Genomic DNA, 20,260 nt, shown 5'->3' with positions numbered 1-20,260 from the left:
ACAAAAACCTTAGCATATGCACCGAGTATATTCAGCACAGGTCAAGAAACAGTATTTCCATCTTGAAGAACATTTTTCTTTCAATTGCTATATTAATAACCCAGATTTGGTATTTAATTCTCTTTTACCGCTAAACAACATCTTAATGATTATGTTCCATTTTATCAATATGAGTATAAATATGCATGTAGATTTGTGTATTTCTCAAGACACTTTGTTAGTTCTTATATTGATCGTCTGACACTCGTACAGTCAATACTGCATTTGACGTGGAAACTGGATTTTAAAACTTTTTACTGAAGTCCAGAGAGATTTTGAAGGTATAAATGTGTGTATTTCACAAGTACTTCACAGAGTGTCCTATAAAGCTTTAATATATGGGCACAACACGAGAGAGTTACGCTTGGGGAGTCAACCAAAAGTAATGAGAGTATAAATCCTCTCTGATATTCAGGCGACTCAGTGAAAAACACTGTTTATTGATGAGCTCATAGATTTTGTTGTCCATTGTTAATTTATTGTACACAAAGTAATCCCTTCATACATTTGTGGATACTGTTAGTTATGTGTACAGAGATGTCCTTCGACGCGGTGGACGTGCCGTGTGGATACTGAGCTACCTGAAGAATTTAGTTTGATGTGATGCATCGCTCTCCTCCAGGACTCTCCGTCTCTCCCTCTGCAGCTCTTCGATCCTCTGCTTCTGTTCCTCCGCGGCCTCCAGGTTCCCCTCCTCCAGCAGTCTGCCACAGAGACACACAGACATTCATTACGCAGACACGGTCGGACATTAATCTTTATGCTCAAATTTATTCTTCACACGTGTTTTCCGGTTTTGAGTAATTCCTGTAAGAGTGTAAGACTGAAAAAAAAAAAAGAAAGAAAATGCATGATTCATGGAGAGCCAGAACCGGCGTTATATTTTAGTTTGATGACAAATTGGTGAGTACATGATTTTTTTTTTTTTTTGTGTGTGTGGCGCCATGGCGCTCAGTTGGGTCGCAGACTTTTCGATCTTGAAACGTGAGCTGAACTGAGTTTGTTTAATCTGCATTTGTTTCTATTCTTAACTTAAGATATGGTGGGACAATAATTGTTCTACTTTTAATCACGGTGTTAAAAAAAAGGAGCCAAAATCAATATTTACAAACCATAAATATAAATTTTACTTTATGTGTCCTATATGCATTAAATGTGTAATCATTTGTCTGTGTGTAGAAGTTTAATGTGTTTTTCCACATAGCTACATCACCCCCACACACCCACAGTGCACTCTAAATCGACCCTGTTTGCGCCAGCCGAACCGTCTTTTTCTGTCCGTAGACTTAAAACAGTGTAGTACATCTACTACGTCTTTAGGTGGCGCTGAACTCACAGAAATACACCAAAAATGGAGCACATTCAGTTTGCACAACAAACACAATAAGATTTCGCCTTATTAACCCAAATAGTATCAGCAGCTTCAGCAGTGCGGTCAACATGTCTGGCAAGTTCGTTCATTCTATACTTTGAAAGGTAGATATATCTGCAGATGAAAACCGTCAATGACTCCTGGAAAGTTCGTTGAAAACAGTGAAAAAAACAAAAAATTCAAATTGTACCTGTAACTGTTCACTCACCCAAATCATGCACATTTAGATGATAACATGTGCCGAATATAAATGTAAATGTTGACCTGGCGACCTTTAGGGAGTGCTGTATAGTTTTGTCTTTATTTAGGTTTGTTGTGTTTGTGACAGACTAAATACTGCAATGGGTTCTTTTCTTTAGTTTTCCCTCGTACCTTTGGTCCACTCGTAGTCTGGTGTCTGTGGGCGGCAGGAGCAGTTTCAAAGACGGATCCAACTCGTTCAGCTCAATTGCAAACTTAGTGAAGCCATAGTACTGCTCATAGTCCGCTGGCATCGCACCTACGGCGCAGAGAAAAAACAGCAACAGCTTCAGTTTACAAATAGTCACGTCATGGAAATCATTGATTTTTTTTAACTTTGCTGCTTAAAAATTAATGTCCTTCATCATACTCGCTCTCCAGACGCACGTGGCTGACGGCGGATCTCCACAGAAGACTGCTTCGTGCCATTTTCCAAAGAGTCTGTGCACAACCTTCCCCTTGCTGTCTGTTATCGTTCCCTCCACCTCGTTCATACTTGAATTCCAGTATTTGGCCTGTGGGGAAAAAAAAAATAAATAAATAAAATGCTGCATCAGGGGCTCATGGCTGGTCAATGCGAACATCATGATAATGTCCTCCAGAGTCAGCAGATGCTGTTGTTGCACCAACAGTCCCAGTCCTCAGCGTGTGTCGCTGGGCTGCTGTGTTTAATGAGACAAGGAGACGCGTAATCAGCTCTGACATGTCTTGACTCGCTATCCTGCACAGCTTCAGGAGGTCTTTTAAGTGGCACAGCCTAAAGCAATTAACCTTCTCTTCACAGCAAAAGCTTCCATATATCAAGCATGAGAAGCGTGGAGGGGTTCGTGGTCGGCATACAGGTGAACGGTATCGTCTGGATCGACGGGATGTGGACTGCGATGGGAAACAGAGTTTACTTTACAGCCTCCCGTGGCTCGATGCGGTGATATCTACCAGCACAGATGAGATGCAGTGAAGGGCAAAATGAATTTCCTACTGAAGGAACAAAATATTAAAGGCTCACTTGGAAAAGTAACCACTTCCTCTTATTTATTGTGTTTTATCAGTGTGCGTGCACAAACACTGCTCTGACACATTAGAAGAGCTGTCAGCTCTGTCTGGAGACTGATTCACTCATTAAGCTTAAATAAACTTATTTGTTAAATAGAAGTCAAACGGTGTTTGATTTCATTCAAGCATTTTAATACACTGCTGCTGTAAATTGGACAAAACTTTCAGCAGTCATGCAGATTTTGGCAAAACCCCTGCTGGTCTCAAAACAAACGGATTAGCAAACGTTTGACAAGTAGAAGAACCGACAAAAAAAAAAAACTGTGATAAACCACCAGACAGCAAGTAAGTAATGAAAATCAAATCTCAGGAGTAAATCGATCACTATATGTTTATCTATATACTAAGTGGTGAAATGACGGCACTCACCTAACACATCTGCACCTCAGTGGTGTTACATTGCTATATTGCCCTGCTCTCAGTGTCAGCCTTCAGTTTGACACGACAAACTCCCGCTGAGAGCGGCTGCCAGCAATAATGGGTAAATTCAAGTTCAGTTTCTGGGTCATCCCTCTTCAGAAAAAGCAATGTTTATCAAGTGGTGAAGTTTTCATTAGAAAACATCCGCTGTTGGCAGCATCGAGGGTCACTGCAGTGGTTACAGATCTGCACACACACCACATGGACCACTTGTTCCTAGTCCACATCCAGCCGCATTTGACTGGATCAGCATTAGGATGGATAATAAAGGAAATTTGTGAAAATGTTTACATTTACTGCACTTGTCTTTTCACTTTCATACCAACAGTTTCTAACTCTGGCGACACGGGGATTATCCACTCGAAAGGCTTCTTCTTATTCCTCTCACCTTAACAAAGGTAATCTTGCACTGACAGATATCACTGCCGGAGTTTCTGATGGTGATTTCCCCGTAGTGCTCAATCCAGCGCTGTCCACTGAGGATGTTGTGGATGCAGGACGTCACTTTGTTCCACTCATAATGGTCTCCAAACCTGAGAAATCCAGGAAAGGTTCAGTTTTAGTCGGTTGGCTGATCGACACAGTGCTGCTATAAAGGAGGGTGATCAGACTCACCCGGGGAGAGTTACATGAGTGGTGCCCACAGGAACAATCTCCATCGACTTTCCCCAGAATTTGTTCTTACACCTCACGTCTACAAATGGACAATTTTCCAAAACAACCAGTTAAAACTGATGTTATTTAGAGACTTGAAAATGGATTTGAATAACATTTGTTTCTATTACCTTGCCAAAAGACAAAGTTTTTCGATTCTGCATGGCAAGCTGAGATCGGCGGGTGATGGCTGACCTGTTGCAAAGAGTTCCGATCATGAATATGAATCAATTTTAAGAAATTCATTCAGTAATTCCAGCACGATGCCTCATGCCTACCTGCTCAGCGACGAACCGAAACCCTTTATCTGGCCGGTCGCATTCATAGGTCTCTCCGAGAACAGGATTGAAAGGCTTTCCGCCGGTTCTGTAGTAGCTGGACGCATAGCCGGACACAACAAATGTAGCGATGTAGATCTGCAAAAAACACACCAGGCACAGTGAGAATTTTTTTCTTTTTAATGAATAACGAGAAACTGGTTCTAACTATCTGTGCCACAGAATCCATTTAGTGTTCCAAGTACCTCATTGTATAATTTTTTTTCAACAAACCCCAAACCCCACTTTGGTTCTGAACTGTTTGAATTGCCTTTCCTTTGTGCTGCAATGAGCAGAGTGACTGTCTGCACACAAGCAATCTGCTCGAAAATTACTTTACCTCATAAAGGGAGGTCACAGACTGCAGCTTTCACCGCGACTACTAAATGCTCCTTTGGCCTTTGTATTATTATTGAATATGCTTTGGGTGCTTTTCACAGGAGTTTATTAATGGGTTTCTTATGTAGTTTTTCCTAAAATTGCACACTCTGCTTCCTGTTGTATAACCCTTTTGTATCACTTCTTTGTGTCGCTTCACAAATTGCCTCTTCTGGGAAAAATAAAGTTGTTTTTACTTGTGCAGTATTGACACAGACATAAGCTGTTTTCCATTTAGCCATTTATATCTGTCCTGTGTGACCTCACTGCCTGGATCTTTACGCCCAACAAAAACGACCAAAATTCAACGAGCAAAGTCACTTGAAAGTCAGACAGTGCTCAAGCTTAAAGAGTGAGCGTGATCATTATGACATCTATTACAGCTGAGTGTAAATCTACAATTCATATCAGGGTTCCTCCCACACAGAGCGTAATGAACAGCGGAGACGTGCTCCTGCAGGAGACGCCAGTTCTGCCAGGAACGTCTGTAACCCACCAGAGCAGGGATCGCAAGGAAGGTCTCAGGCGTTACCTCCTCTAAAGTCATCAAAACTAGATCTGCACATGCAAAAGAAAACCATAATGTGACACTTTCTATAATCAAAGTTGGGAAACTATCTAATGCTTTAATTTTTAAGGCTCCAGTTTTGTATGTTGGTGAGAAGTGGGAGGGTAAATTGGTGTTTGGCTTCACTGTTTTGTTTCGTCAAATTAAGGATCAGAGAGGCGATGAGACGCCTTTCTTAAGAGTTCATCTGATGGAGCTCCATGGGGAAAAGGGTGAAGCTACTGGAAGAACAATCAGCAATCATTAAAGAACCTAAAAATGACTTAAGTCTGCAAAATATACCTTGTGAATTTCCTCTCTTTTTTGATGTTTGTCAATTCATTTACTATCATCATTTTTATTATTATTATTTTTTAATTCTTTGAGAACATCCCTAAGAGGTGATTTACTCAGAAAGTGTATGAAATAATAAAGTACTCTCAGCATGTCAGTGAGAGCTTTATTCAGGCTGGTTTTCCTCTTACAGCAGCGTCTGCATCTTTCTTTTTTTTTTTTTTTACTTAATTTGGCTTCATGTCTGATGACCAAATTATTGTTGGACTCTGGGGAGACTTCCTACTGATACAGTCAGGGAATGTGGATTGTTTCACATCAGTTTTTACACACAAAACTTTTCTGGGAGTCTGTGCAAAGTCAATACTAAAATTACCAATTCGGTGGGATTCTAAGTTAAAATTGGTGATAATTTTCTTTTCGTCTCCCATTTTTGCATCACATCCTAGTGCTATACGCCCTTCATGCTGGGCTTCAGCTGAGATGTGATGAAGAGTTTATACTGAGTCAGCTCATCCAGTATCTGTGATTTTATATATACTGTATATCTACAAACACTGTCGAGTTTCAGTTTGTCAAGCATTCAGGAAAAAAAAATAATTAAAGCTTTTGTCGGAGGAGACTTGTTGAGTTCTGAGAGTAAATATGTTCTCTGAACAAAAGACACACTGCCCACGCAGTCAAACACAGAACTCACCATCCGTTCGAAGGGGTCCTGCGTGGCTGCCGCTCTGTCTAGCAGCTCGCTGTACTCCAGCTCCTCGCACAGCCTCTGCAGGGTGTTGAGAGGCTCGTTAAGCTGCACTGGCATCGCCACCTTGGACAGGTCTTTGCCGATGTTGTTTCTGAGGATGTTCCACAGGCTGATGGTGCTGTTAGTGGGGCTGGGTGAAGGCAGACAGGTTCTCCGCTGACACAGCGCTGCTCCGTCCTCCGCTGAACCTGAGAGCAGACGGTAGGAGAGAAAGAAAAATATGGTAATAAGGTTCCTGTTCGAAAACTGACCAAAAGATAAGAGTGACCAGCTTACCTGAATTTGGTCTTTCGCTCTCATTCTCGTTGCTGAAGTTGTCCATGGAAATATTATCACTTATATCACTGATGTATGAGTCATCCTCTGATACCTGGAGAGAAAAAAAAACAAGACTTTCAAACTGTAGCTGGGGAGATGAATTTTAATCCCACCGACAGAAAGGGCCTGGATGGGAGTCTTTTCAACATCCTGTCTCGTCAGCAGATCTGAAATGTTGGAGCGTAACAGCATCAAAGAGCCCGGCGATAAACTTCTGCACCTCAGTTTGCTGTATTTTTAGACCAAAGTGATTAACTTCGATTTTCACATCTCTTTCCTTCTAGCTGTTATCTCACAAGGCGTGCTGCAGGAAACAGAGAAAAAACTGACAATAAAAAAAAAAATGCTGGCTTATTTTATGACATCCAACAGGGGTTTTAAAAGTGGTATCGCCCCCCTGAGTTCTAATCAGCAGTGAATTCTGACCTAACCCTGGACTTCCTCTTCTCTTTCACATTACAAGTTAATGTTGTGAAAATAATAACTCACTACACTAACATGACAGTCTGAAACCCGTGTGATTGTTCTATTTATGATTTCACTCTAAAGCTTATTTCCTAATTTAAACTACATTTCAACGTTGTGATTGTCTCAGAGAGACAGACGACAGAACTGTCTGAATGTTCTGAGAAGTTTAACGCAGTGGCAGAACTGGGAAAATCTTGAGCAGTAAATAAAGTCCTTGAGTGGTGATTCTGTTAGAGTTGCCAGCCCCCAGATTGATTTTTCGCTCCATCTCCCAAAGCTTTCCGTGTCAAACGACGGCTGCTTGCAGCGGAGCCTCCGCTTGTAGATAAATTACACTAAACATCAACCGCATTGATAACGCCACTTTACAGCTCTCCGAGCATCGGCGGTAAAACGGTTTGTCACTGAGTCAGAGAAAAACGCCTCATTACAGCTGCTGACGGCAACCGAAAAAAAAAAACACTCACCTCATTTTCAGAGGAACTCGCCGACAGGAGAACTGCTTGTGCGTCAAAGAACTCGGATAAAGACTCGGCGATTGAAGCTCGGCTCTCGTTGGACACTTGGTGCACGAGGGGACGGGAGTCGTCTACAGTGTCCTGTTTCTGTGAGAAACAATCGAAACGGATATAATAAGAACAAGGATGAGGCAGCGTCATCTCTATCATGGGTGCCATTCAGAGGACAGGTGCATCCAAAAAAAGGAAAAATACTGAAAACTGAACTGCTGTGTTACTTATTTCTACTCTCAAAGCACACGAACTGAAAACCTTCAAGCATTTCTTTTATTATTATCATTGTTTGAAAATTATAAGCCGGGTTTTCATGACTTAGTAGCTAAAAAGTATAAAATGAAAAGTACTAACTTTTCCATTGTATTCATTTTTTTAGAGACACCCGTTTAATACAATCACTAAGTATGGATGAGTATGAACACTAAAGAAAACAGAAAAATGCGCAATATATTGAAAGACAGTCATCTGTAGTATATCAGCATAATACAATTCAAGTTTGAATCAAACTCAAAAATAACCATTTTTGCATCATGTTCTATAACCAAAATGAAACATAACAAAAGTTTTATTTCATGAAAGCAAAAACATCAAATTCATTTAAATTTCGTAATAAAAATTCAATGACTGTATTGCAATATATTACTGTATTAATGATGATTACGTGAATGAAAACGGGACTGGCACTCTGGCTGCGATGCAGTTTAACTCATTTTGTCAGTTCAGGAGGAGACAAAGCAACAGAAAACAGAACAAACGAAAAACATGCAGTCAAAAACATGAAGGGTTTACCACACGCACAGAAGTGAGCACACATAACTGTCCTTCATTATTACCCGAGCTACTTAATTACCCGGCAGATAATCTCAGAGGAGGTGCATTAGCTTTGCACGGTGTGCTCAACAAATTTCAAGGGACACAATTAAGTAAGTCGGCTCACACGAGCCGGTTCAGCAAATCTGATTAAACAAGCCAGGAGTTTCCGTTAGAGGACATCAATGGCACAAAGGGTCAGAAGTCTTAGCCTCAGCCTTGACTTGCTTAGATGTGTGTTCACAGTGACAGATGTTAGGCAAAGCTCATTCAGAGGATAGAAATTCAATTTAAGACTTCGATTTAGAGTTCCCTCAAGTGTGCAGTGCAGGGAAATGTGTTTATTCTTTATATCCGTGGTGAGTCGAGTGAGGGGGTGAGAGGAGAGTTGAATCGAGATGCGACGGAAAGGACAGCTCATTCATTCTGTGGCAATTAGACGAGCGTGTGGGATGAAAATAAAGAAAAGGATAATAATAATAATAATAATCGTCATGACGATGGGGAGAGCGAGTGGCTCCATTCCTGCACCCACCTGCACAGGGGCAGTGAGATTTATTAGTGGGGGCTCTACGATGTGGGACTCTGCGTGAATCTTGCCCAGCCGCTCTCTCAGCTCAGAGTTCTGGGCTAAAGCCTGGAGAAATAACCAGCGTAAACATTGTTTATTGCACAGACCCGACAAGTAATGCTGTGAATACTGAAAGCTGAAATGGATTTCCTGCCTCGCATCAAACACCGCTTGGTTTCCTCTCCGCTAAATTCTCAGGAAATCAGCTTGAAAACATGTCTTTTACCTTTTTTTTCTTTTTAAATGGTTGCGTGTTATCGCCTGTTATCAGCTCTACGTGAAGGAGATCAGGCAGACAGTGTAATCAAGAAGAGCAGAAGAAACCCTGCGGAGTTTGAAAGTCAAGGAGACGTGTTGGCTCAGAGAGCAGACAAGTTCTCATTTCACAGGAAAATTATTACGTCTTCTGACTCATCAGAACCTGTGCTCTCCCTACGCCAACACTTTTCACCGCTGAATGCGTGATAACAAACGTGTGCGACTGAGGAGAGCAGATAGGAAAAAAAAAAAAGGCTGTTGGTGGGAGGCAGCGACAACAGGATGCATGACTGTTGAATGTGGCTCAGCTCAGGTGGGCAGACGGCACTCTGGCAGCCCGGAGTCTCTCTGAAGGGCTCGTCAATGCTTCACGCCTGAACGGCGGCGTGGGAGGACGAGGCAGATACGAGGAGAGCAAACACTGGAAGAGAAGGGGAAATACCCAACTCCGATCTATAGCAAGAAGCATCTGACTTTCCCATGCGTGAACGATGACTGAGTGTGTGTGTGTGTGTGTGTGTGTGTTGTCTCACGCACCGCCGCCAGCGTGTTCTTCAAGCTGACGACCTGCGGCGAAGTAGGGGGACACGAGTCGTGATCCAGGCACTGCTTCAGCCTCTCTCTCTCAGACGTCAGTGAAGTGAGGGCTGACTTCATGGTCGTGTGCACTGCAGCAACAGGAGAATAACAGCGACGCTTTAAACGCAGATCAATTTGTATTCATTGTGGAACAATGTACCTCCAGTTGAGTGCGCTCAGCCTCGGCTAATCACACCGTGCTTCTCAGGAGGCGTGAAATTCAAATGATCTCCTATTGCCCATCAAACGGTGATATTCTAACAACTTTCATTTTCCCACACACAGTGAAAACTTCACTATTTAATAACAAAGGCGAAATTAATGAATCGCTGCTGTAGATTAAGCCAGCACAAACCCTTCGCTCCATAACTTTGCATAAATTTGGAAATTAATTCAGAGACAATTGCACTAAGAAAAGTTTAAACGTGCACTTTAAAGAGTTCAACGCTACAAATTGTGATCTTAAGAGATCCAGAATGTGTTAATTTTATCAGACTTGAACTGATTTTCACGCACAGTTGGTCGCCACACGGCAGAAGTCCTCCTGCAGCTTGGCCACGTCAAAAGCAGAATCCAGGCATTCGGGGTCGACTTTATCGATTCCCAGTGCGGCGGTGGAGAGGTTTGGGTTCGAGGCGTGCAGGCGAATGGAAGATATGCAGCTGGGTACCTACAGATGTATAGAGATTAAAAACATTGAAAAGAAAGCAAAGAACATATCGGAACACACTTGATCGTGAAGTTGTCTACCTGCAGCGTTGCTTTGACATCTTTATTGTAGTTTTTAGTGCGCCACTTTCTTGGGAGTCTCTTTTCTTTTTTAGGGCTGTCAAACGTAGAGGCCTAGGGAGGAGTAGAAAAAATACTGATAATCGGGACAAAGAATCTTATTCTCTCTGTGAAGAAAGGCTTTCAGGAGAAATAATCTCTCAACTGGCAATACAAAGCACGACAGGGTCGATATTTATCAACAAAAAAATCCCAGTCAGGGAGGAATGGCCCCAAAGAGATAATGACACAAAATATTCTGCACACAATTCGCAGTATTACGCCGCCTCTATCAGGAGCAAAACCGATTTGCATTTAAAGCTGAAATTAAATAGAGTGCTGACCTGCAGTGCTTGGATAGATGGAGCAGAATATGTACGATGAAGAACCTCCATGCTCTGAAGCAGATGGCTAAGCTCCAGCAGGTAGGCCTCACACACCGACAGGTCTGGAGGGAGCAGAACAATGAAAAGGAGGTTCACAGAACAAAAACAGAAAAAAAAAAACCTCCTCTAGAACAGTTGTGGAAATTATCCAGAACATGACAAAAACAACTCAGAGTCATTCTTGAGTATGGAGATCTGTGTGTGTTTGCAATACAATCTGTGTCTGCACTTTGATCGCTGTGTATGTTCTTAGATTTTTGCGTGAACTCATTTGTGCATGTGTGTGTATACTTTACTTTGTGTGTCTACAAAGTCTTGTTAATGTCTCCGTCTAAGGTGTATTTTTACAAGTGGCTTTTGCTGCTCTGCTGCTTCTTTTTCTTCTGCGCTCAGAATGTCTGGTTTATCTGGAGTCTGAAATATCCTGAGAACATGCAAAAAAATTCAGCTACAAATGTGCGAATTATTTTCTGCACATACAAATGTGTCAATGCAATCTAAGTAAGTGTGCACAGATCAAAGTACAGACACAAATATTATTACACACAAAAATCCCCACACACCTCTCACATGCATGGAAAAATATTTTATAATTTCCCCATAATTTATGTCTGTTGTTGAGATGTGGAGTTACAGTAAATTAGAAACAGGAGTGAAAGTCATGCAAAGTATGCTGGGAAACATCTTGCAGTATCATAACCTGGAAAACTAGACCCAACTCTAAATACCTTAGAAATCAGATGATAAGTGAAGACATAGAGCATCAAGCTGGAACCTAAGTTTCAATAATCAGAGTGACAATTTATCTTTGTCAAGCTGTTGGAGGACAGCTGGACTCAACACAGATGAACAATGAGCCAAAGTAATCTCACAAGGCTTTCTAATTTCCTCAGGGCTCAGCAAAGTCACTTCTATATTCTCTAAATATTTGAATAACTTTTCTTTCTGTTTTCAGAAATAGCCTGACCCCCTTCAGTTATTGCTGTCATGTAAGCCTCTTTTTCTGTAAACCTCTCATTTACGTCAGGCTTCAGCGGAGGAGGCGAACACACTTTAATAGCCCAGGAGTCTCAATGTTAAAAAATATTGAGGGGTGACTGACAACTGCACAAGTGTCAATCTTCTAATTAGAAATGTTCGACCGAGTTTCTGTGAGACTGTTCCAAAGTGTCAGACTCATGAAGTCTCGCCACCCAAACCAGTAGGTGAAGTGTTGACAGCACATCAGCAGAATCTTAATGAATGAAAACCGAGACAAACAGTGCATCAGCAATCAACGGCTTCCTGTCTTTATAAACACCAAACTGCCAATCAAATCCATCTGGCTCTCTGTAAGAGCCTCATCAAAACTTCATAACTCACCACTCAGAAGCAGAACCATCTATGTGCAAAAAAGCGATTATAAAGAGGATAAACCGAAAATTTGTGGACTTCATAGTGATTACTTTGCTGTCGTCTCACCTTTGGAGCATTTGTCCATATCGTCAGATGACTGGAGCCACGCAGCGACTTTGGCCTGGCTGAGAGGAAAGGCTCCTGCAGAAGGCACAGTGGACTGCCTGCGTATCGGCAGGCACTGCAGCAGACAATAGACTCAAAGGTCAGGCCAATAACAAGTTGCTTCCAACGTATTTCTTTCATTAGACAGATTTCAGAACTGGTGAATATCGAGCTTGAAAATCAATATCATCATTGAAACACACAAGAGAAAGCATTAAGTGAGTTTTTTTTTTTTTTTGCTTCAAAGAGATTACAATTGTCAGTCATGAGCGCCGACGTACCTTTCTAATAGAGCCACCGTCCGTCACGCTGGGGGAGTTGGGGGAGGGGTAGTGGGGATAGTAGAAGGACTTCTCGTTTGGGTACATGGCAATCTCATTTTGCCGATAGAGCCGATGGTGACGCAGCTTGGAAACCCATTCGTCAAACAGCTCCTGTGACTTAATCTGCAAAGCATTTACCACCAGCATCAGAAATCTGCACAAGGACACCGGAGACACCGCGGGCGTGTCAGCAGAAAGACACGACACGTACAGGTACAGAGCGATGGAGCGAGCAGTTTCCAGCTCCCACACGCACACAAGACAAAAATAAAATGTTAAAGTCATTCTGATCTGCAATAGTTCAATAGATTAAAACTGAATAATCTGAATATTCCATGTCCAGAACCGTTTTCTGTGACCCTCGGGGAGATGTGGAAGATAAATTAGCCCCGCAGTTTACCTTCAGGTGATAGATGTTTTCCTCAGCATCAAGATCAATGCACTTGGCTTTCTTCTTAATGGCCATGACGGAGAGACCCACGTCGATGCAACCATGCAGTTTTCCTTTCTCAATCTGCAAAGCAACGTCAGCAACAACACAACACAATGAGCACACTGGACAGGACCTGGGACGAGTACAACACCGTTCAGTTTCAAAATGAAACATTAATCCCTCAATTTAACTTGCAAAAATAAGGCAGCTGCCTCTCTACATAGCTGCTTCACAATTATCTGAGACTGTTGAATAAAACGCAAGGTGGGTTTTTTAATGTCTGCAGTATCAGGCAGACTATTTGATGAAACACAGTTAGCAGTCTAACCAGAATATCACAAAAGGCACAGAGTGTCCACTGTCATTCTCTGGAGCTGGCGGGCCCACACAGCCTGCAGCCAGCAGCCTTTTGTACTCACATCAGCGCTGCACTTGCCATACTTGAGGATACCCTTGTCCAAGAAAAAGTATCTCTGCAACGAGGTAAAAAGAGATAATGGGCAAATTAGATGCACTCGGAGGAATCCCTGACCACAAGTCTGAAATCACAGTACGATCATAACAGAGTCGTCTTGATAACGTCTGTCGATACTGTCAGTGGTGAGACGTCTGTCATACGAGGCTCTCGTCTTGCAAACCCTCTGCCTTCATTAACCTTCCGCTCGCTTTCTTCTAATCTTTTTCCTGCACTCTATTTTTAAATGCAATTCTTAGTGCTCTTACTGCACATCAAAATCAGACCGTTGTAAGCACAGAGACCCGAATAGCTTTGACTGTAAGTCAATACTAAATGTATACAGCTCTAGTAACCAGCAAACCATCAGCTAATGCATCTGAGAGGAACACCAAGACATCTGCACATCACCGTACGGGGGGAAAAGCTTTTAGGCAGAATGTAAACAGGCACTGGCCCAGGTCATACGTGACTCCTCTGCTGGTGAAATCATTCACTGTATAAGCTAATTCAATTAGTTTAAAACACAAATGAGTCACGTCAGCACATCTGGGAAGAGAAACTCAAAAGCGGAGGTGAAATCGGGAAATCAAAATGACGCCTTGTTGTCAAAGGCTTAAAATACGTCCTGGAGTTTGTCACTCTCTGAGATGAGGAACTGGGGTCATTTCAGGACCCTGCTGGAGCCGTACCTTATGCCAGCCCTTCATGGGCCACTTCCTCCTCTTTAGCATGTAGCCCTCCTGTTTCTGTGGCTCCAGCACGCTGCTGAAGCCTCCGCGCAGGCCCTCCACAATTTCCCAGCTGTCCTGTGGGCGCACATGTCAACGCGTCACCAGGTGCAAGTTTTTTCAAACATAAATCAAACAAGTCAAGCACACAGTTAAAGACCCGAGATCTGAGTGGAACGCATATTGTAATTTGTGGGTGCTGATGTGGTTTATATTTGCTGCCTCATTTCCATCCGGCGGTCAATCAATCAATGGAAAAGTAAAACGTGAAAGATTCACTGCTGAAGGGAAATCCATCCCGTATGATGTCCAGGTGTCCAGCGAGGGCGTTCACAGACCATTTTCGCCTCACGGCTCCATTCACACAATTAGCCTACCTGCTTAATCTCACTCTGCAAAAAATAATTTCCTGACTGCGACGATAACGGTTCAGTCCAAATCCTCCGCAGATACAGAGATTAAGGTGATCTTTCATCATGAACTAATCCGCATAGCTGTTATGTACTTCAGTGGGGGGGGGGGGATTCCAGGAAGGCAGGATAAACAGAGGATTTTGTGACTTTTCTGTAGGCTCTAACAGTCTTCCATCCTTTAATGTTCATACGGCTTTTAGTTTAAATCGGCATCAACTTCAACTTCATCTGCATAACGGTTAGATTTCTCACCTTCCACTGTATATAGCCCGTGCATTTTTTTCAAAGTGAGAACATTCAGATTTCCCTGGCTTTGATTTGGCAGCATTTCTGAGAGGAGTTTGCATGTTCTCCATGTGTTTGTGAGGATGTGATTGTCTGTCTTCTGCGTTTGTCCTGCTGTCCTGTCCAGGATGTAGCCTGTTGTCATACACATTCAGCTGGGATCGGCTCCAGCCTGACCCTGAATTTGAAAGAAAGTAGTATAAAAGATGGATGGATAGAAGACGAATGGCCTTAATGAGCAAGCAGTGAAAATCACCTAGGGTTTTCGGAAATTATTGTTTCACAGAAAGGCTGTAATGACTTATTAATATTTCTAAAAATAAATGAAAATAATTGGAAATTGATTTTACATGGTTAATATAATGTCCTTATGTGAATAATGCAGTTTCACAGATTAAATCTTGAATCTTACACAGTGGGACCAAAAAATACTGTTCACATAATTACCATCCAGAGGGGGACGCTGGGTTCTTGGCAGAGGTTTGAGGTGACTCTCAGTTTGTCGTCTCAGTATGTCCCTGACTGTCCCAGTACAATAACACGTCTGGCTTATCAAACTGTATCAGACATGGAGGATAAATGCTGGAGGTGAGGCCACCTAAAATAAACCCAGATATCTGAAGGCGGGGTGGACGGAGGCGTGGCTTCTGGGACGCTCTTTCACTCCCCCTCCAGAGCTCGTCACGGCTCTCCTGACAGTCACACTGTGAGTCACTGACACACACTGCCAGGCAATTTTTTTTCTCAAGGTCAGAAAACGCTTTCAGGAAAAAAAAAAAAAAAAAAAAAAAAAAGCTTTGACATAAGCTTCAACAAGACGGCGTTTATAAGGACGGCTCTTAGCATGAAACAAATTCAAAAAGAGAAGCACTTTCAAACTTATTCATCAGTCTGTGAACCTTGAGATAGAAGAGATTTAAGTCTCATCCTTCCATACATAAATGCACTAATGTCCAGGATTAGTCATTCCATATAATAGTTTGCATAGTTTGCCGTCTGTGTGTGTGTGTGTGTGTGTGTGTGTGTGTGTGTGTGTGTGTGTGTGTGTGGGGGGGGGGGGGGGGGGGGGGGGGGGGGCTTTTCTGGGTATAAAATCATATGTTGGAAGTAAAAATCCAATCAGCCAAGAGTCAGACTCCACTGATTTTCAGGTTCAATTTAAAAATCCAAGCATTTATCCTCTGCCACGTACAGTTCACTGAGTGTGAAAGAGGAAACTCATTAAGTGATCACTCAGTGATTCAATCTTATTGCAGCTCCTGCAACATGGGCCGACTTGAGTCACCTCACCGAGGCTTGACTCAGCCTCGTGAGATTTATTTCTGAAGGCTTTACAATGTATCCGCTGGTTTGCTGGGATGTTTTTTTTACTGATGAAAGTGCTTTCTCTCCCCCTGTATGCTGTATGGTAGATGACTTGTTTCTTTGTTACAACACGGAAGTTCTTTACTTTCACTTGGAAAAGAGAAAGCTGTTGTGTGTGATGAAAAATAAACGTGGCTTTAGATAAACGCTCGAGGCAAATTCAGAAAGTGTTCATTCATAGAGCAAACGTTTTCTGCGTTGTGTGTGAGGGGTTGACCTCTGAGCGAACTGGTGCAGAAGTGCATTTTAGTAATGCCAGGCTAATTAATATTGCCCATATTTGGAGAAAGCGCCACGGTCTGATACATAGGAAGTGATGGGAATTTTCTCTGAAAAAATGTTTTTTTCCCACATGAGCGCACAGCAGTTGCTGGGGAACATCCCACATGGGTGAAGATGCTGCGAGCAGTGACATCCCCGGTGGCTGGACCTTTACCCCCACTCCCCTGCTCTCTTTTCCCACATCTCTCCTTCGCTCTCTTTTTATAAATACAGGCAAAATGGACACAAAAACAAATCTGTGCTATGGGAGACTTTACTCCTCGCTGCATGAGACTCACACTGCAAAGCCTATAAGTCCTTTTTGGCGGATAAAATTCCTTGAATCCTGACTGCTGTTCCGTTTTAATACAGTCAATGAAACACAAACAGCACGGGGGGACTGATTTGTCGGGGTAACACGAGTGTTTTTGTTACCTGTCGGCTGTCATGCTTGGATGAGGAGCTGCTGTTGCTGCGTGACAGGGAGACCTTCTGCGACATCGCCGAGCTGCGCTCCTCCGCGCTCATGGCGCTGCAGACGGGTCTGCCGGTGCAGGGCTACACCTGGCGGCTGAGGATCTTCATCCCTTCGGCGCAGAGCGGATGAGGTGGAGAGGGCGTCAGGGGAAGAAAGGATGGAGACAAAGATGGTTTGAGTGCACAAGTTCTCTAAAAGCCTTTTAGCCCTCCTCGCTGAAAAATACATTAGGATATTTGGAGCGATTAGTTGTTCCATCTTAATGCTGGAGAAACACAGGATGTAGAGAAAAGCTGAGTTCTCAGCAGAGACAGGATAGCTGACAGGGCTGGAGGACATAAATCGGATGGAAAATAAAGGGAACCACAGGTTAAATAATTCATATCTTAGCCTTTATGGGAGTGATGGATCGTCAGCATTTATGGATATTATAAATCTAAAACGTTCACATTTAAGTACAGAACACCAGCAGAGTTGGGTGATGCATTCAGACCTTCACTTCAGTTTTATAGTGTGAAATCAATCGCTCCATGGTTTAATGAAAAAAATAGCCATCATTATCGATTCTTCCTTGTATTGATTCATAGGGATAATATACAAACTTTTTAATGAAAAAAATGACCAAGCTGAAAGTAAACTTGGTGTTTTAATCAGGAGTAATTAGGTTTTATCGTAGAGTTTGTAAAGTGGTGCAGCGGTTAGCACTTTCACCGTGAAAATGTGCTCATTTCATGGTTTGGAGCCTTTTTGAGCGGAGCTTCCATTTTCTCTGGGGACTCATTTTTTTCCTCCCGTAGTCCAAAAACATACGTCATGGGCTAACTGCTGGCTGCAAAATGCCGGTAGGTATGAATGTGTGTGTGATAGTTTGTCTGTGATAGACTGGAGTTGTGTGACCTGCTTATAGCCTGTTGTCAGCTCATGCACTGGGAACCATAAGTTGAATAAACCGAATAAAGTTGGAGAAAACAAGGACGAAAACCACAATGATGGCTGATATGACTCAGCTCAGTGATAGGGCACCAAAAAAGGCAAGTGTCGCATATGGAGATGCAGCGAGATGTGCGATCGTCAGTGAAATGTGATACCATCAACAGAGCACGAAAATACATAATTGGGCCTCTTTCGGAAATGGCAACCTTCATTCAGCTGCCACACAACACACTGTGTAATTAACATTATGAGCCTGGTCCACCACGTCAGCACATAAAACCACATTCTGCTAATGCAGCGCGAGTGGCAGTTTGTCACAGTGTGCGAGGCTGATCAACCACCAGGCACCGGGGCATGTTGGTGTAAATCTCGTCGTCTGCACGGGAACAAACAGCACCGTGGTTTACTGAGGACACTCAGCCGCGCTGACTTAAAGGACCAGTCGGACTGCGGTTATTGATGTGTTAAAAGTATGTCAGAGAGAGGCGAAGACGCAGGCCGCAGGTTTTAACACTGAAACTGGTTTTAAGTTATTTTCTCTGTGTTCATCAAATAACCCTTAATAAATGCTTCTTTACACAGTGATGACAAAATTTGCCATAATCCTATCGTTTCAACGTTGACAGGAGTTTGCATATTTTCTCAACCATAACTCCTGGACTGTTTGTCTAGAACATTTTAGGAACATTTCAAACAGTCACCATGTAGAAAATTAATGTTTCTAACCACATTTTTATATTTTGTTTGCATTATGGCCGTTGAATGGTAAGACCACCAGATGAAAACCCCAGACATGCACAGAGCGAATATACAAACACACAGACATGTCAAGTTGAACCACAACACCCCCGAGTCATGCAAAAACATGCCACTTCATATATTTACTGCCGTACTTCAACATGCTGATTGTTTCGTCACATTGCCACAATGCTGCACTAATCACTGCTCTCTCTGGATGGACTACCCATTTGGTACCAGCAACCATGACATGTTCAAAGTCACCCAATTCACCTTTTATCCCCCATTGTGACGCTCAGTTTGAACTTCGGGAGGTTGTCTGTTTTTTTTTCCAGGCTTTGGCCAGAGCCTCTGGTGTCGGACAGACAAAAACAGTGGTCATCTGAAACCTCTGTTCTTTCTCCAAACCTGCTCCACCGTCTGAGGACGAGCAAAGCTCCCAGAAATGAAGCCACAGCCAGCAGTGGATCGAAGTAGCTGGTAAAACACAAGGACAGATCCCCATGCACAGCGTATCTCGTGCCGAATGCTGCTAACTAACCCAGGTCAGACTAAGTGACACCCAGTTGTGATTTATAAAGCACTACATGTAACCTATATATCACTGTACTCTATCTATCTATTCCATACTCCCTCTCCATCTTCTATGATTTATTCATCCACTTTCGCCTGATCACGCCAGCCAGGCGCAGGTCTGTAATGCCTCGTGTGCTTCAGGTGGCCCTTTCATCTTATACAACACCACTACTCGGGCTTTCATCAGGGTGACAGCAGCAGCAGACGTCAGAGCTCCAGTAATTACCGCTCCTCGCATGAACACGGGCTAAATAATGGCAAATGATTGCAAATAACACTATATTAGCAAGCAGAGTAGCTGTGTCACGGGTTGAAGCCACAATCACCAAGATTTTTCACACCGCTTGACATTTACTGCTGTCATGTACCGGTAGGGAAAAAAAAAAAAAAAAAGATGCTGCAATATGCACAAACACACAACACAAAGGGCAGGGTAAATCCTTTGTAAGTAGTTGTCGTTCGCCGTAATAATCGGAGCGGCCATGTTCGGAGTACAGTCTAGTAAAAAGAGAGCATGTTTGTCCAGTGTGTTGGGTCTAGAGAAAGAGGTCAGGTGACGAGAGAAGACAAAAGATAAACACGGGCCAGGGGGAAAGTCCTGCAGTCATCAATACCTGATGAATGCAGCAGCACAAAAAGACACGCGTCCATGGTTTTGGTCATTTATAGACACAAATAACCACAACACTTGCAAGATTTTTGTTCTTGTAACAAAAATTTCAAGAAAATATGTATAATATCTAATGCAAATGGTGAAAAAAGAGCTGTCTTTAAAGAGAGACAAAGATGACTTGTGCATTTCAATCAATGGTAATGATGACAGTGACATTTCCAAACAATCACATCTGCATCGGATAATTCAGTTCCTCATTAATGGATCTGCTTGATTTTTTTTTTTTTTTTTTGATTAGCTGATTATTAATCTGATTTCCATAATGTCAGGAAGATGTGAGCCAGCCCAGCAGTCTGAGTGGAGAGGCGACTGCCAGTCTTCTTGGTATTCCAGTCAAGTGTGGGTGGCTGGCGCTC

General features: G+C 42.7%; 1 protein-coding gene across 3 annotated transcripts in view; it reads right to left on the bottom strand.

The window, feature by feature from the left end:
* osbpl3b (oxysterol binding protein-like 3b) overlaps positions 1–20,260 on the bottom strand; it is a 31,600-nt gene that overhangs the window by 1,397 nt on the left and 9,943 nt on the right. For 2 of the 3 annotated variants that reach the window (XM_030102510.1, XM_030102511.1), the window contains exons 2-22: positions 16,942–17,093; positions 14,144–14,260; positions 13,417–13,470; positions 12,965–13,078; positions 12,523–12,687; positions 12,203–12,317; positions 10,700–10,803; positions 10,338–10,430; positions 10,104–10,257; positions 9,546–9,676; positions 8,715–8,816; positions 7,322–7,459; positions 6,345–6,438; positions 6,012–6,256; positions 4,057–4,194; positions 3,910–3,973; positions 3,740–3,818; positions 3,513–3,657; positions 2,022–2,166; positions 1,784–1,910; positions 621–743 (exon numbers count right to left, since the gene is read on the bottom strand). In XM_030102510.1, the coding sequence (XP_029958370.1) occupies positions 621–743; positions 1,784–1,910; positions 2,022–2,166; positions 3,513–3,657; positions 3,740–3,818; positions 3,910–3,973; positions 4,057–4,194; positions 6,012–6,256; positions 6,345–6,438; positions 7,322–7,459; positions 8,715–8,816; positions 9,546–9,676; positions 10,104–10,257; positions 10,338–10,430; positions 10,700–10,803; positions 12,203–12,317; positions 12,523–12,687; positions 12,965–13,078; positions 13,417–13,470; positions 14,144–14,260; positions 16,942–17,034 (2,540 nt within the window). In that variant the 5' untranslated portion in view covers positions 17,035–17,093. The remainder of the gene's footprint in view (positions 1–620; positions 744–1,783; positions 1,911–2,021; positions 2,167–3,512; positions 3,658–3,739; positions 3,819–3,909; positions 3,974–4,056; positions 4,195–6,011; positions 6,257–6,344; positions 6,439–7,321; positions 7,460–8,714; positions 8,817–9,545; positions 9,677–10,103; positions 10,258–10,337; positions 10,431–10,699; positions 10,804–12,202; positions 12,318–12,522; positions 12,688–12,964; positions 13,079–13,416; positions 13,471–14,143; positions 14,261–16,941; positions 17,094–20,260) is intronic. The other variant, XM_030102512.1, reaches the window with a different exon arrangement.

This window comes from Salarias fasciatus, chromosome 11 (assembly GCF_902148845.1).
Source record: "Salarias fasciatus chromosome 11, fSalaFa1.1, whole genome shotgun sequence".
NCBI lineage: Eukaryota > Metazoa > Chordata > Actinopteri > Blenniiformes > Blenniidae > Salarias > Salarias fasciatus.
The sequence above is the reverse complement of the archived record's forward strand: the minus strand, read 5'-3'. Positions and strand labels throughout refer to the sequence as shown.